This window comes from Oncorhynchus mykiss, chromosome 6, assembly GCF_057628025.1.
Source record: "Oncorhynchus mykiss isolate SJ-2025 chromosome 6, ASM5762802v1, whole genome shotgun sequence".
In the NCBI taxonomy this organism is placed as follows: Eukaryota; Metazoa; Chordata; class Actinopteri; order Salmoniformes; family Salmonidae; genus Oncorhynchus; species Oncorhynchus mykiss.
The window spans coordinates 67,825,626-67,843,207 of NC_143027.1; the positions used below are offsets into that span (position 1 = coordinate 67,825,626).

General features: G+C 40.2%; 1 protein-coding gene across 5 annotated transcripts in view; it reads left to right on the top strand.

Moving 5' to 3' along the window:
• The window catches only part of adam10a (ADAM metallopeptidase domain 10a), a 102,273-nt gene that overhangs the window by 22,399 nt on the left and 62,292 nt on the right, over nt 1–17,582 (top strand). For all 5 annotated transcript variants that reach the window (XM_021607380.3, XM_036980804.2, XM_090238671.1 and 2 more), the window contains one exon: nt 11,770–11,920. In XM_021607380.3, the coding sequence (XP_021463055.3) occupies nt 11,770–11,920 (151 nt within the window). The remainder of the gene's footprint in view (nt 1–11,769; nt 11,921–17,582) is intronic.

Below are 17,582 nucleotides of genomic sequence, written 5' to 3' on the forward strand. Positions count from 1 at the left end.
GTGTTGCATGTTAATAGGCTGTGTGGGACAATGCATAGGAAATGTCATGCCAATGTATGGGGGTTGATGGAGGCAATCTGAGCATGCTCTGTTTTGTTTTCATACAAGCCCCTCTGTTTCCTGATTTGATTAATCTTCTAACCTTGTGAGAACTCACATTAATAAGCCCACCAGCTCATGTGTTTCTGTCCATCAGTGTTCCACGGTCTAGATTGCCCACTTTCATTAGTCTATTTGTTGGGGGAGGGTGAAGAAAAGTTTAGTGTAAATCTCGAAATATTTTCTCCCGGACTCGTTCATAAACATGTCATGGCAGGCTGGGTGTGACCCTGCTTGTTGAATAGTTTACTCCTACACACTGGGGCCACCATGACAATAGTCTGTCTTTGTGTCTGTCTGTGGGACCATTACCCCAGCAGCACTGTATGAGCTCCTTTCTTTAGGTATTTATTCCCAGAGCTGTGAAGCACGGAGTGTCCCCTTCATATCAAACACGGCATTAGCTGATGACCATACATTTCTTAACTTCTTTGGGGTATTGGGTAGCTTAGATGAAAAACGTGCCCAAATTAAGCTGCCTGCTACTCAGCCGTAAAAGCTAGACTATGTATATAATTAGTAAATTTGGATAGAAAACACTCTGAAGTTTCTAAAACTGTTTGAATGATGTCTGAGTATAACAGAACTCATATGGCAGGCAAAAACCTGAGAAAAAATCCAACCAGGACGTGGGAAATCTGAGGTTTGTAGTTTTTCAACTCAGCCCCCATTGAAGATACAGGGTGATATTAGTTATATTTCACTTCCCAAGGCTTCCACTAGATGTCAACAGTATTTAGAACCTGTTTTGAGGATTCTACTCTAAAGGAGGGGCTCATAAGAGCTCTTTGAGTGAGTGGTCTGGCAGAGTGCCACAGCCTCTGTCTGGCGCGCTCACGTGAAAGGTAGCTACGTTCCACTTCATTTGTACAGACAAAGGAATTGTCAGGTTGGAACATTAATGAAGTTTTATTTTAAACATCCTAAAGATTGATTCTATACTTAGTTTGGCATGTTTCTACGGGCTGTAATGGAACTTTTTGAACTTTTCGTTCGGCGTGACCTGAACACGCTTTTGGATTTGTTTACCAAAGGCCCTAACAAAAGAAGATGTTTAACATTTATGGTGGAACTGGGATTCCTGGGAGTGCATTCTGATGAAGATCATCAAAGGTAAGTGAATATTTAAAATGCTATTTCTGAGTAATGTTGACTACCCAATATGGTGGGTATCTTTTTGGCTGCTTTGTTGTCTAAAGGCTGAACTCAGAATATTGCATGGTTTGCTTTCTCCGTAAAGTTTCTTTGAAATCTGACAAGGCGGTTGCATTAACTTCTTATGGCTGCAATCCCATTAACGGGAGCGATATGACAACAGCCAGTCAAAGTGTAGGGCGCCATTTTCAAAACATCAAATCTAATAATTAAAATTCCTCAAACATACATATATCTCATACCATTTTAAAGCTATTCCCGTTGTTAATCCCACCACAGTGTCCGATTTCAAATATGCTTTACAGCAAAAGCACCACAAACGATTGTTAGGTCACCACATTCAAAAAGCACAAATAGAGAAAATGTATCACTAACCTTTGATCTTCATCAGATGACACTAATAGGAATTCATGTTACACAATACATGTATGTTTTGTTTGATAAAGTTCATATTTATCAAAATATGAGTTTACATTGGCACGTTACATTCACTAGTTCCAAAAACATCCAGTGATTTTGCATAGCCACATCATTCAACAAAATACTCATCATAAATGTAGATGATAATACAAGTAATACACATGGAATTATAGATATACCTCTCCTTAATGCAACCGCTGTGTCTGATTTATAAAAAAAAACTTTACGGAATAAGCCAGCCATGCAATAATCTGAGACGACGCTCAGAAAAATTTGACACAATAGCCGCCATGTTGACGTCAACATAAACAAGAAATGACATGCTAAATATTCCCTTACCTTTGATCTACATCAGTAAGCACTCCAGGAATCCCAAGTCCACAATAAAGGTTTGTTTTGTTCGATAATGTCAAAATACCTTATTTTGTTAGCGTGTTTGGTATACATATCCAAACGCTCATTCTGGTCAGCGTTACATCGGACAAAAACTTCAAAAAGTTATATTACAGGTCAAAGAAACATTTCAAACTAAGTACAGAATCAATCATTAGGATGTTTATAACATATAGCTTCAATAAAGTTCCAACCGGAGAATTCCTTCCTGTCTTCATGAGCAATGGAACGCAAGTGGGTTCCATGAGGAATAAGCGTGATCAGAAAATGGCTGCTTGATAGACACCTGATGCATTCTGCTCTCATTCACTCCCACAACACCATAGAAGTCTCATTAAAATGTATATTATTGGTTGACATCTAGTGGAACCCTTAGGCAGTCCAACATCATTAATATCTCAAGGGGATTTCATTGGGGACTCTGGTGAATACATACATACAAAGCTCAGATTTCTCACTTCCTGTTTTGATTTCAACTCAGGATTTTGCCTGCCATATGAGTTCTGTTACACTCACAGACATCATTTAAACAGTTTTAGAAACTTCAGAGTGTTTTCTATCCAATACTAATAATAATATGCATATATTAGCAACTGAGACTGAGGAGCAGGCCGTTTACTTTGGGCAACTTATTCATCCAAGCTACTCAATACTGCCCCCCCAGCCATAAGAAGTTAAGGAGGGGTTTAGCTAAAGTTCCATGTATAATAGTCGTATCTTTATCAATGTTTATTATGAGTATTTCTGTAAATTGATGTGGCTCTCTGCAATATCACCGCATGTTTTAGAACTACTGAACGTAATGCGCCAATGTAAACTCAGATTTTTTTATATAAATATGAACTTTATCAAACAACTGATGTATTGTGTAATATGAAGTCCTATGAGTGTCATCTGATGAAGATCATCAAATGTTAGTGATTAATTTTTATCTCTTTCTGCTTTTTGTGACTCCTCTTTGGTTGGAAAAAACGGCTGTGTTTTTCTGTGGCTTGGTGGTGACCTAACATAATCGTTTGTGGTGCTTTCGCTGTAAATCATTTTTTAAATCAGACACTGTGGCTGGATTAATGCAAATTTTATCTTTAAAATGGTGTAAAATACTTGTATGCTTGAGGAATTTTAATTATGAGATTTTTGTTGTTTTGAATTTGGCCTGTACTTTCACTGGCTGTTGCGGGGGGGTTCCACTAGCGGAAGGTTAATGGGGTTTTAAAATAGCTTCTCAGGTAGTAGGCTAACACACCAACAGCTGTGAGAATCTCTGAAAGGAACCAGTCATCTCAGCCAATTTCTTTTGAATATGTTTTTTATATGGCGACTTCGTAGTCTACTTGCTTATGACGTTATAGACAGGTTGGTTGTTCAGCAACAAAACCAGTGCTGGGTCAACTATGGGGAAAGACAGACCAGGGTTGGCTTGGATTATTAACAGCATGTAAACTATATTTAGTCTCCAATGTTCATTGAAAACACATTTGCACAATGAGCTTGTTGTCTCTCAAATACAACGTTACAGTTTGTTTGTTAGCTAGCTAGTGAATTGTAGTCATATTAGCATAGATGTGACCTCGGTAAAAACACCTCAAAACAAGACATGGTATCAAGATAAAACTTGCTGAAAAGACCACCTTTGATTCCCACATGGCAGCTTCTTGTCATTGTTGCTAGCTTTCTGGCCATCCAGAATCACAACAACATGGCCTTCTGCCCCATTGAAGCATGCGTATTGTTTTCATGACTGTCAGCTAACCAGTATACAGCCAGCTAGCAGGTGGACTGCTTAAACAGCAACTCATTTGGCTCCTATCCTCAGGTGTGTTTGACTGTTTGTATCTGACCATTCTTTTAAAGCCTTTGTTGATGAGGAGTGGACCAATGATAAGGCTTGGTGGATATGCTGTTCTTTGTGGCGGTGATTCTCGCGCTCCAGCTGTGTGTGTGTGTGTGTGTAAGCCTGTTTAGCATGGCTACCGCGCTTCGTGGTAGAGTTGAGCCGCTGCCCTGGTGTCACTGTGAGAGCCAGTTCCTCCCTGGCCATGCTCTGTCTTCATTACCCAGAGTTGTGTGGAGGCACACTGCCAGAGCGTGCTCTTTAGCATCTCAGTGTCACAGCGCTTTAATGAAATTGATGGCCTATGTCTAAATCTGAGCCTGTCTTTATGCAGCTGAGTTCTCTCCTCTCAGGATTATGCTTTGCCTCCACAGTTCTCTCCACTGTCACACTCAGCCGTACTCTTGACTTGCAAACTGAGGGCTTCATCAGCGGAGATCTTGGAGACTGGGTTGATTTGCTCATTTACCAGGCTTGGGACTGTCTGGGAGACATTCATACCTGCCTCGGCTCTCGCCAACCTCTTGTTTTAACGTTAAGCATTTGTTTTTTCACAAAAGTGGCAACAGCTTACTTTTATTGTATTTTTTTTATTTTTTTTTTACATATCCCTCCTTTTTAAGGATAATCTTTTTTTCAGCTGTTTATTCATCTAATCTCCTCAGATCTACTTCTAGTCAACAGATGCATTCTGGAGGTAGGAGGAAAATCGAATGTGGATGAAGGATTATTCTCCCCAGATGAAATGGTCTGTTGTCAATGCTCTCCCTTCATAGGGAGAGCATTGTTCCTTTGCCACACTGTTGTGCACTTAAAAAATGTTTTTGTGTTCATCTAGCAGATGTGATTTTATTTTTATTTTTTTTCTCATTTCTTGAGCCCTTTTCAAATTCAAATGTTTAAACGCTCTCAACTCTGATAGTACACAGCTGTCAGGGAAGAGGCTGTATTTTCCACTTCGGCAGGATCCTAAGAAGACCCTCAGTGTGAATGAAGTGGGATCATATTCCCACCAATGGGCAGCTCTGGAAACGCCAGACTGGATACACACAGTCTAGCCCTACTGTCCGGACTGACTAGTGAGAGTTTGACCATTTGCCCAGTGTTGCCAAGCTCTCTGGGCAGAGGACTATTCTCAGCTAGCATCAGCCAGTATAGTAGACAGTCTCAATAAGGCTCTAACACTGCAACCAGCCAGCATGGCATCAGTCAGCCAACAGCTGAGCTACATATGCGCAGGAGCGAGTGTGCTGTCACTATGGGACTAGCTTTAATTTGAACCTGAAAAAGAACTGAATGAATAAGTGATGGCTGCTTCCATCTTGTGCTGATTGCTAAAAGTGTGACCGTTGCATCTAAAAGCTCTTTAAAAGCCTCCTGTTTCTACATTAATGTCCCCTCACTCTCTTGTAATGTAACAGGGTACCACACAGTGACAGACGCCCAGGAGAGAGAGCGTAGTCTCGTGTGGAATTGCGATGCATGTCAGTGTCCCACTCTTAATGAGCAGCGTTTATCCCCTAGTCAGAACTAGATAAGTGGAGAGTTTTATCACAGCCGAGCAGGTGGAAGCAGGGGCCGCGCCGCTGCTGCCTCCGGGAGAGCACTCCATCTAACGCTGCTGATGACTACAAAGTTTTTAGTGATTTCTCCTTTCTTTACTCTGTGCAGGATTGCTTTGCGCAAACTGTTAAGGAGTTTTCCTCATTCATTTCAACCACAATCACTGTAAGGAGAATTCTAAAGAACTGGAAACATCTAGCTTCTGATCTAGGCTATATGCCTATAGGCTAAACATACACATAGGTAGTACAACTGTTGGAGTGCACCAGGTCTTTGCCATGCCTTATGAGCAACCTTGACAATCTAGAAAGTAAACTCCCTTAGCTCAGAGTGGTTGATGGCTTTTTGGTCTAATGGTATGGTTCACTCTGGGGCTGTCCTTGACTTAAAAAAAACCTGTGAGAAATGAACTTGAAATGGGCCATGTTGCTCAGGAGGTAAAAGAGAAGTCGGATGGGTGGAATAAATGTGACTAGTTGTTGAAAATACTGGAGATCAAGAAAAAGAAGGTAAGGAGCAAGTGCTACGTGCATGTTAATATGTGCCAAACAGGTGCTGTATAGATGACTATAATATCTGTGAATGTTTGGAACAATGTAAACAAAATGTGTTCGAGTCATTATTATAATTTATTTTTTTAAGCCTTTATTACAGCAGTCGACTAAATTGGGTCAGCCGTACTCTGGAGTGTGGCGTACTGATGACCAGGTTTTGATAGCAGTCGGTTAGTAATGGTGGTACTCCTCAGCTTTATTGAAAAGTATGTAAGCCTTTTTCATGTCTTAGTCGTGACAGACTTTCAGCATGCTTATAGAGAAGACCACTCAACATGTACTGCACTGACACAAATGATTGGTGGAAATAAATTGATAAGATTGTCAAATCAAATTTTATTGGTCACATACTAGAGGTCGACCGATTAATCGTAGTGGCCGTTTTAATTAGGGCCGATTTCAAGTTTTCATAACAATCGGAAATCGACATCTTTGGGCGCCGATTTTGCCGATATTTTTTACATTATTTGTTTTATTTGTTTTTATATACCTTTTAACTAGGCAAGTCAGTTAAGAACACATTCTTATATTCAATGACGGCCTAGGAACGGTGGGTTAACTGCCTTGTTCAGGGGCAGAACGACAGATTTTCATCTTGTCAGCTCAGTGATGCAATCTTGCAACCTTACAGTTAACTAGTCCAACGCTCTAACCACCTGCCTCTCATTGCACTCCACGAGGAGCCTGCCTGTAACGCGAATGCAGTAGAAGCCAAGGTACGTTGCTAGCTAGCATTAAACTTATCTTATTAAAAGCAATCATAATCACTAGTTATAACCACACATGATTGATTTGATAAACCACACTAGTTTATCTAGCGTGTCCTGCGTTGCATATAATCGATGCAACGCTGGGGGATGATTTAACAAAAGCGCATTTGCGAAAAAAGCACCATCGTTGGACGACTGTAAACACCAATGCCTTTCTTAAAATCAATACACAGAACTATATATTTTTAAACCTGCATATTTAGCTAAAATAAATCCAGGTTAGCAGGCAATATTAACCAGGTGAAATTGTGTCATTTCTCTTGCGTTTATTGCACGCAGAATCAGTGGCTGGCTCATTGCGAACTAATTTGCCAGAAATTTACGTAATTATGACATAACAAGAATATTTTGACTTAAGGATGCCACCCATTAGATGAAATACCGAACGGTTCCGTATGTATTTATTTATTTATTTATTTATTTTTACCTTTATTTAACTAGGCAGGTCAGTTAAGAACAAATTCTTATTTTCAATGACGGCCTATGAACGGTGGGTTAACTGCCTTGTTCAGGGGCAGAACAACAGTTTTGTACCTTGTCAGCTCGGGAGTTTGAACTTCCAACCTTCCGGTTACTAGTCCAACACTCTAACCACTAGGCTACCCTGCCGCCCCTGAAATAATAAACGTTTTGTTTTCGAAATGATAATTTTCGGATTCGACCATATTAATGACCTACGGCTCGTATTTCTGTGTGTTATTATGCTATAATTAAGTCTATGATTTGATGTAGCAGTCTGACTGAGCGATGGTAGGCAGCAGCAGGCTCGTAAGCATTCATTCAAACAGCACTTTTGTGCGTTTTGCCAGCAGCTCTTCGCAAGCACAGCGCTGTTTATGACTTCAAGACTATCAGCCTAATGGCTGGTGTAACCAATGTGAAATGGCTAGCTAGGTAGCTGGGTGTGAGCTAATAGCGTTTCAAACATCACTCGCTCTGAGACTTGGAGTAGTTATTCCCCTTGCTCTGCATGGGTAACGCTGCTTCGAGTGTGGCTGTTGTCGATGTGTTCCTGGTTCGAGCCCAGGTAGGGGCGAGGAGAGGGACGGAAGCTATACTGTTACACTGGCAATACTAAAGTGCCTATAAGAACTAGAGGTCGACCAATTATGATTTTTCAACGCTGATACCAATTTATTGGCGGACCAAAAAGGCCGATACCAATTTATTGGCGGACCAAAAAAGCCGATACCAATTTATTGGCGGACCAAAAAAGCCGATACCGATTTAATCGGCCATTTTATTTAAAAAAAAGGTATTTATTTGTAATAATGACAATTACAACAATACTGAATGAACTCTTATTTTAACTTAATATAATACATCAATAAAATCAATTTAGCCTCAAGTAAATAATGAAACGTTCAATTTGGTTTAAATAATGCAAAAACAAAGTGTTAATCGGCAAATCGGCGCCCAAAAATACCGATTTCCGATTGTTATGAAAACTTGAAATCGGCCCTAATTAATCGGCCATTCCGATTAATCGGTCAACCTCTAAGAACATCCAATAGTCAAAGGTATATGGAATACAAATAGTATAGAGAGAAATAGTCCTATAAATACTAAATTAACTACAACCTAAAACCTCTTTCCTTGGAATATTGAAGTCTCATGTTAAAATGGAACCACCCACTTTCATATGTTCTCATGTTCTGAGCAAGGAACTTAAACGTTAGCTTTTTTACATGGCACATATTGCACTTTTACTTCTCCAACACTTTGTTTTTGCATTATTTAAACCAACTTGAACATGTTTCATTATTTATTTGAGGCTAAATAGATTTTTATTGATGTATTATATTAAGTTAAAAATAAGTGTTCATTCAGTATTGTTGTAATTGTCATTTATTACAAATAAATAAATAAAAATCGGCCGATTTAATCAGTATCGTCTTTTTTGGTCCTCCAATAATCAACCTCTAGTCCCTATGATGGGAAGGGGAGTGGGGATATCATTGGCAGCACACTGCAGTCTTGTGCTTGTGTAAGGTGTTTTTACCCCCAGCATTAACACTGTAAATATCTAATACACCCTCAAAGAATGCATTCAAAATGTGTTTGCGGTAGCCAATTGTTTCAATTGATTGTTTTTACTATTGCTGCAGCAGTTTTAGATGGGATGGGAAAAGTGAATATAGCAAATATTTAGCTGAAGTAACAATTGGGTCTCTGTAGTATATTGTGGGTGTCCTTCACAAGTGAAGCTATTCTTAGTCCCAAAAACAGTGCTTGAGGAAGTAACCTCTTTATCCAAGGAAGGATGAAATGGAAAACACGCTCATGCCTACATGTTAAAGTGTAGGTGATAGGCTGTAGCCAATGCACATAGGCTGTCATGTCCAGACCAATACTGACATTGAAAAATGTAGCCAAATTTTAATGACTTAATTGTGTGTGTGTGCTAAACGCCAGTCATGTTTGGCAAATATAATATAGGATCATTAATAATATCTATTGGCTTGATTCTGTTGACATACTTCATATAGGAGAGAAGTGACAGTGCTTGTTGCACACTGCAACATCACCCACCTTGCAATTTTCTATGGACGCAGTCAACATTTTGTAACTATTTTACCATCAATTTATTGTTTCAAATCTGGAAATTATTTTTTTCATTTTATGAAGCATCTCTTACTGTGTTCTGACCATAGGAGTGTTACGGGGTTTCGTTTAACACGTCCTCATGCCATTGAAACCTGTTTCTCATGTTCTCAACTTTCTTTCCTTGTCCAGCAGCCAAAGTCACAATCCTATTCATATTACCAAACCATGCTTCTTGTGTCTTTTAGATCTTAACTCTTTCTAAATTCATATTTTCATTTCTGTCATGTGAAACCGCTAGCATTTGCACTTTGAGAACGGTGTTTTCCCTCTAATTGCATTTTGGAACATTTGCGCCAATAGCCTACTGCCATGTGCAAATGGCTGCGCTTATAGTGAATGTGAAGAAATAAACTATTAGGCTATCAACATTTTTAATCTGTACCTTCTGACCTGTTGCATCAGCCTAATTTCTTTAAAAATAAATTGGGATGTATAGTGGTTGTATTAAATTGGGCTCTATCGCGTCTCAAAACGGTCCCAGAGTACGTTTTGGAATATTTTATTTATTGCACAGGACAAGCTGACCAATAGAATAGGTGAACTTTTCTACCCATGGGGGATAGTAGATTGACATAGGCTAGTGATTTTGCTGTTCTTAATTAATTCTTGTTGGCTGACGAACGGTTAATGTGAACAGTTCTTCTAACATCTTCAATATGCGCCTCGGAATTTGATAAGAGGGACGTGCGCTGCAGCATGCCTATTGTGTGTCTTCCCTAGTAGCTTACTTCGGAGCTGCAATGCCTGTGAGAAGGACAAGATCACGTGACGTTCATTGGTTAATAAGAATTGAGATATTTGAGTGAGCCATGTGAGTGAGAGGTGCTTCGGAGCGTGGTGATTAGCAGCCGGAAGAAGGGAATTTATAATCATTATATTCAGCCCAAAGGCACAACGGTCACTTTTGCAGCAACGGTTAGGGTTAGGGGCATGACGGCCACACAAGGGGGCATCGACAGCCTGATTGTCAGCAAACTTGATGATGGAGTTGGTGTCGTGTGAAGCGAACATATGAATTAGGCTATTTTTTTTATATAACAGCCAGTGAAAGTGCAGGGTAGTGAAAGTGCAGGGCGCCAAATTCAAACAGAAATCTCATAATTAAAATTCCTCAAACATACAAGTGTTTTTTTAAAGATCAACTTGTTAATCCCACCACAGTGTCCGATTTCAAAAAGGCTTTACGACGAAAGCACACCAAATGATTGTTAGGTCAGTACCAAGAAAAACACAGCCATTTTTCCAGCCAAAGAGAGGAGTCACAAAAAGCAGAAATAGAGAGAGAATGAATCACTAACCTTTGATTTTCATCAGATGACACTCATAGGACTTCATGTTACACAATACATGTATGCTTTGTTCGATAAAGTTCATATTTATATCCAAAAATCTCAGTTTACATTACAAACTACTCAATACTGCACGCACCCCAGCCATAAGAAGTTAAAATGCTCTGGTGATTTTTAAAATGTATTTCAAAAAAATATCCCACGAAATTTAGAGGGAAACAAAAAATCTTCTCTCTGAAGTTTGACAAATGGCAATTTTTCTGTGTTGGTGGAAGATGAGGCTGGGGATTGGATCACATCAGTGTAGAGATGCCTGGAACCCCTGCTAGGAGCTGGAAATTATGAGAATGGTGTTTGTGTCAGATAATAAAGTGGTCTGAGTCAGTAGAGTAAAGGGTGTCTAGCTAGCTGTTCTTGATGGGAATCACTCTTGGTCCCTATGATGGGAAGGGGAGTGGGGATATCATTGGCAGCACACTGCAGTCTTGTGCTTATCATCTACTCAACTTGTGGAAGGTGTTTTTTCCCCCCCAGCATTTCAACACTAAATATCTAACACACCCTCCAAAGAATGCATTCAAAATGTGTTTGCGGTAGCCAATTGTTTTAATTGATTGTTTTTACCATTGCTGCAGCAGTTTTAGATGGAAAAGTGAATGAACCAAATATTAAGCTGAAAATAACCATTGGGCCTCTATAGTTTTGTACTATCTTGTTGGCGCAGGTGTTCTTCAAAAGTGCAACTGTTTTTAGTTCCAAAAATAGTGCTTGAGGAAGTAACATCTTTATCCAAGGAAGGATGAAATGGAAAACACACACACAGTAAGTCTAAATCAATGGTGAGAATGAGAGAAATTCACACAGCCTGCTGTTGTATTATTCATAACATTCTTGTGAATCTAGGGAAGGCTAAAGCTTTCATAATGAGGAATTATGTGTCATGGTCTCGGGTTTAAAATAAGTCCTTAGACGTTTGAGGTAGTGCTGTTCTGAAGTTTTGTCACTGCACTCTATGCCGATCAGGAATGAGTTGTTTGACATTTTAATTGGCCATTAAAAGCCTGTTTTCACCTCTGTTCCTGCAGGTCAGCATGGAAACCCTCTGAACAAGTACATCCGCCACTATGAGGGCCTGTCCTACGACACCGAGGCCCTGCACAGCAACCACCAGAGAGCCAAGAGGGCTGTCTCCCACGAGGACAAGGTCCTGCAACTTGACTTCCACGCACTTGGAAGGTACGTCACACTCTTTAGTCTACTGTACATTAAAAGTTCATAAGAGATCTAGCGTTAGCCTGGTTGCCAAATCTGTAGTGTTTTAGCCAACTCATCTGATTTTTTTGTTGTCATGCCATTAATTGACCAATTATTGAATGACATGACAATGTCAGTCAGAGGAGTTGGATAGAATACGAACAGATCTGGCTTCTGCTTTCCAGGTAAGTCGAGCGTCACGCCCAACTCAACAAACCTGTGTATGCTCGTAGTAAAGAACTGACCTGTGACGTGTTTTCCTGCATGATCAAAAGTTTTTTTTAAGGGAGGAATCGCCCAATGAAGTCTCTGTGTGGGGTTTTGGATTACAGGAATATCTTAACATCCTGACCGCTGGAATCTTGTGAGAAAACATTGTATTTCCCACACTGGCTGGGACATTGAGAGCAGTGTGGTAGTCTGGCTTGGCATTGTACACCAGCATGATGCAGGGATAGCCTACTGGAAGACAGAGGGTGTTCTCTGGTAACCAGGCCTAAAGTGTTATATCAGCCTGCAGCAAGCTACTACTTCTCACAGGCCCCCACCTATTCCTACCAAATGTTTAGTATTCTGTCCTAGGCTGACTCTGTGCCTGTCTGTATGTGGGATGAGTTGATGGTTATTGGGTTATTAAATCCAGCAGATTGTAGTCTCCAGCTATCTCTGACTTTGACTGATATGATCACCAAGGAGTTTTTCCAAATCACATCTCGGCAAAACACAAACCTAGAGGTTAATATGAAGAGATAGAAAAGATGTGCATACATCTAAGAGAAGGGCTGCTGTCTGGTTTTTGGTTAATCCAAAATGCTTTATTTGGGGAATGATGGCCAGGAGCTCGTCCCCCCCCCCCCCCCTACACACACACACACACACATATAATCTGCTGTTTCTATTTCAGATGGTAGATAGTCTTACTGATTTTGGGACTGGCAGTCCATGTTACCACCTGTCTCTTAACTAAGATGACCTTCACCCTCCCAACAGGGCAAAATCCTCTCTGTCCTCCTCTGACAGTTCACAAACCGACAGTACAGGACTGTGTATTTATTCTGCCAGCTCTGTCCTCCTTCTCTCCCCTTTGTCACGGGAGAGGTACTGAGTCCTGACCTTTGTGTGGATTCACTCCCAGTGAAGGGGGTATCGTCCTCTTGTGTAACGGACACCAGCAGCACCTCAGGCGGAGGCAGGCAGAGCAGACTATAGAGTAGAGGTTATTTTGGGAGCTGCAATACAGCTAGACCTATCTGTTAAAGAGTTGTTTACAGAAACTATCTCTGCTATAGTGTTACCTACCTTCTAATCCCAAAGCTACTGGGCAGAGGACTCTTGTCACATCACATAGGCTACCATGTTTCTTCAGAAGATATGTTTTTTGTATATGTACAACATCATGTGCATGTCACTTTCCTGTCAAATGACGATATTCATGTCAGTTTTAACCCACCCCCCGGCTTAAATCACGTCAGTCCTATTCTGTTCAAGTAGACTCTAGTTTCTCTTTCATAATGGCACCATTTTATGTTTTGGAAAAAATTACTTTGGGTGATACCTAGAGGTCGATCGATTTAACCGACATGGCCGATAATTAGGGCCGATTTTCAAGTTTTCATAACAGTCGGTAATTGGCCATTTTGGACGCTGATTACATTGCATTCCACGAGGAAACTGTGTGGCAGGATGACCACCTGTTACACGAGTGCAGCAAGGAGCCGTGCTAAGTTGCTAGCTAGCGTTAAACTTATCTTATAAAAAACAATCAATCTTCACAATCACTAGTTAACTACACATGGTTGATATTACTAGGTTAACTAGCTTACATGCGCTGCATGTAATCAACACGGTGCCTGTTAATGTATCATCGAATCACAGCCTACATCGCCAAACGGGTGATGATTTAACAAAAGCACAATCGTTTTACGAATGTACCTAACCATAAATATCAATGCCTTTTCTTAAAATCAATGCACAAAAGTATATATTTTTTAACCTGCATATTTAGATAAAAGAAATTCATGTTAGCAGGCAATATTAACTTGGGAAATTGTGTCACTTTTCTTGCGTTCATTGCACGCAGATGTAACAGTATCGTTTTAGACCGTCCCCTCGCCCATACCCGGGCGCGAACTAGGGACCTTCTGCACACATCAACAACTGACACCCACGAAGCATCGTTACCCATCGCTCCACAAAAGCCACGGCCCTTGCAGAGCAAGGGGAACTACTACTTCAAGGTCTCAGAGCAAGTGACGTCACTGATTGAAACGCTATTTAGCGCCCACGCTAACTAAGCTAGCCGTTTCACATCCGTTACACAGAGTCAGTGTATATGCAACAGTTTGGGCCGCCTGGCTCGTTGCGAACTGTGTGAAGACCGTAATTAATTTGCCAGAATTTTACATAATTATGACATAACATTGAAGGTTGTGCAGTGTAACAGCAATATTTAGACTTAGGGTTGCCACCCGTTCCATCAAATACGGAACGGTTCTGTATTTCACTGAAAGAATAAACCTTTCGTTTTTGAGTTTCTGGATTTGACCATATTAATGACCAAAGGCTCGTATTTTTGTGTTTATTATAATTAAGTATTTGATTTGATAAAGCAGTCTGACTGAGTGTTGGTAGGCAGCAGCAGGCTCGTAAGCATTAATTCAAACTTTACTGCGTTTGCTAGCAGCTGTTAGCAATGCTTGAAGCCCAGCGCTGTTTATCAACTCCTGAGATTAGGCTGGCAATACTAAAGTGCCTATTAGAACATCCAATAGTCAAAGGTATATGAAATACAAATGGTATAGAGAGAAATAGTCAATGCATAATTCCTATAATAACTACAACCTAAAACTTCTCAACTGGGAATATTGAAGAACTGGGAATATTGAACCACCAGCTTTCATATGTTCTGAGCAAGGAACTTAAACGTTAGCTTTTTTACATGGCACATATTGCACTGTTACTTTCTTCTCCAACACTGTGTTTTTGCATTATTTAAACCAAATTGAGCATGTTTCATTATTTTTTAGATTAAATAGATTTGATTTATGTATTATATTAATTTAAAATAAGTGTTGTTGTTCAGTATTGTTGTAATTGTCATTATTACAAATATATTTAATCGGTCGACCTCTAGTGATAACACAGCTTAGTTTCTGCTATCTGTATTTCCAGCTAGCAGGTTTGTGGTCTCCCAGGAATGGTGAGATAACAGGCTGCAGCGGTCACTTCCTGGTTCAGTCTGTTTCAGAGGATCGTTTCATTCACTGCTTGTTCTGGAGATAGTCCTGCAGGTGTTCACATTGTTTCCCAGTAGCTACACCAGATGGGTGGAATGGGCTAGTATGTCAGTTAGCAGTCACAAAACACTGCCTCTGTGTAGAGCAGAGCTCATAATTACTCAGTGCCTCTGGACATGAAGGGGAACATGCAGCTTTTCTGGAGCAGGCTCGTCTTGTACACCTCCCACCCTTCGATGTGCCTCGGACGAGCTTATCACCAACCAACACTTTAAAACTTGGACACATGCACACTCTACTTGCATACATACATGCAAATGTACATCCATATACGTGCACACACACACAATGAAGCACACACAATCTTTCTCATTGTGTGTGATTCCAGTGTGGTTGCGTCACTGTCCCAGCTATTAGAAAAGGTTTTTCACCCTCTCTCATTCTCTCTCTCTCTCTCTCCTTCTCCGTGGCCTGCTGTGTGTGTGAAAGGGTGCTGCGAGACCTAAAAATAATCTATCCCAGGAGCCCTGTCATTTTTCAACACATTCCTTCCTCCTTTCTTCACCACTGTCTTCTGAAGGTTTTGTGTGGGGGACTGATCAGAATACCCCCTACTGTACTGCTTACACTCTGCGTCATGACATTATTAGCCCTATGGAAACAGCAGGAGCTGCTTGTGTGGGAGGCAGTCACAGCTAACGTTAACTTCTGCAAGCCCTTTGCTTTCTGCTGGGATGTCTTCACCAGTTTTCTGTCTCATCCTGGAGTGTAGTGTGATACATCAAGTGGTTTAAAACTTCTTAGGGCTGAGATCCCGCTAATGGGATCGATATGACAACAGCCAGTGAAAGTGTAGGGCGCCAAATTCAAAACAGACATCTCATAATTAAAATTAATCAGACATACAAGTATATCACACCATTTTAAAGATACATTTCTTGTTAATCCCACCACAGTGTCCGATTTCAAATAGGCTTTACGGCGAAAGCACCACAAACAATTGTTAGGTCAGAGCCAAGAAACAGAAAAACACAGCCATTTTTCCAGCCAAAGAGAGGAAATAATTTATTTTTTTTAAATCTGAAATAGAGAGAGAATTAATCACTAACCTTTGATGATCTTCATCAGATGACACTCATAGGACTTCATGTTACACAATACATGTATGTTTTGTTCGATAAAGTTCATATTTATATAAAAAAATCTCAGTATACATTGGTGTGTTTTCAGTAGTTCCAAAAACATCTGGTGATTTTGCAGAGAGCCACATCAATTTACAGAAATGTATACTGAAAAGTGTTATGCATGGAATTATCGAGACACTGCTCCTTAATGCAACTGCTGTGTAAGATTTCAAAAAAGCTTTACGGAAAAAGCAAACCATGCAATAATCAGAGTACGACGCTCGGAGCCCAAACAAGCCAAAAAGATATCCGCCATATTGTGCAGTCAACAGCAGTCAGAAATAACATTATAAATATTCACTTACCTTTTGATGATCTTCATCAGAATGCACTCCCAGGAATCCCAGTTCCACAAAAAATGTTTGTTTTGTTTGATAATGTCGATTATGTCCAAATAGCTACTTTTGTTAGCGTGTTTTGTAAACAAATCCAAACTCACGAAGCGCATTCACTCGGAGCAGACAATGTCAAAAAGTTCCGTTACAGTCTGTAGAAACATGTCAAACGATGTATAGAATCAATCTTTAGGATTATTTTAACATAATTTAAGATTTATGTTCCAACCGGACAATTCCTTTGTCTTCAGAAATGCAATGGAACGCGAGCTAACTCTCACTTGAACGAGCGTCACGAGCTCAAGGCATTCTGGGAGAGCCCTGACTCATTCCCCTCATTCTGTCCGACTTCACACTAGAAGCATCAAACAAGGTTCTAAAGACTGTTGACGTCTAGTGGAAGCATTAGGAAGTGCAACATGACCAATATCCCACTATCTTCAATAGGGAATGAGTTGGAAAAACAACCAACCTCAGATTTCCCACTTCCTGGTTGGATTTTTTTATCAGATTTTTGCCTGCCATATGAGTTCTGTTATACTCACAGACATCATTCAAACAGTTTTAGAAACTTCAGAGTTTTCTATCCAAATATACTAATAATATGCATATATTAGCAACTGGAACTGAGTAGCAGGCAGTTTACTCTGGGCACCTCTGGGCATCTTATTCATCCAAGCTACTCAATACTGCCCCCAGCCATATGAAGTTAACAGGCCAGGTGAGTGTCTGTTGTGAAGAAAAATGATTGAGAGGATGGTGCACAACAGTACACGTCTTTATTCATTCAGCCTTTTTGGCCAGTCCATCTAACATTTCCCTGAATACCGGCATTCCAATAATAGTAGTGGAATGATTGAATGATTGGATTGGATAGTTCTGAGATATA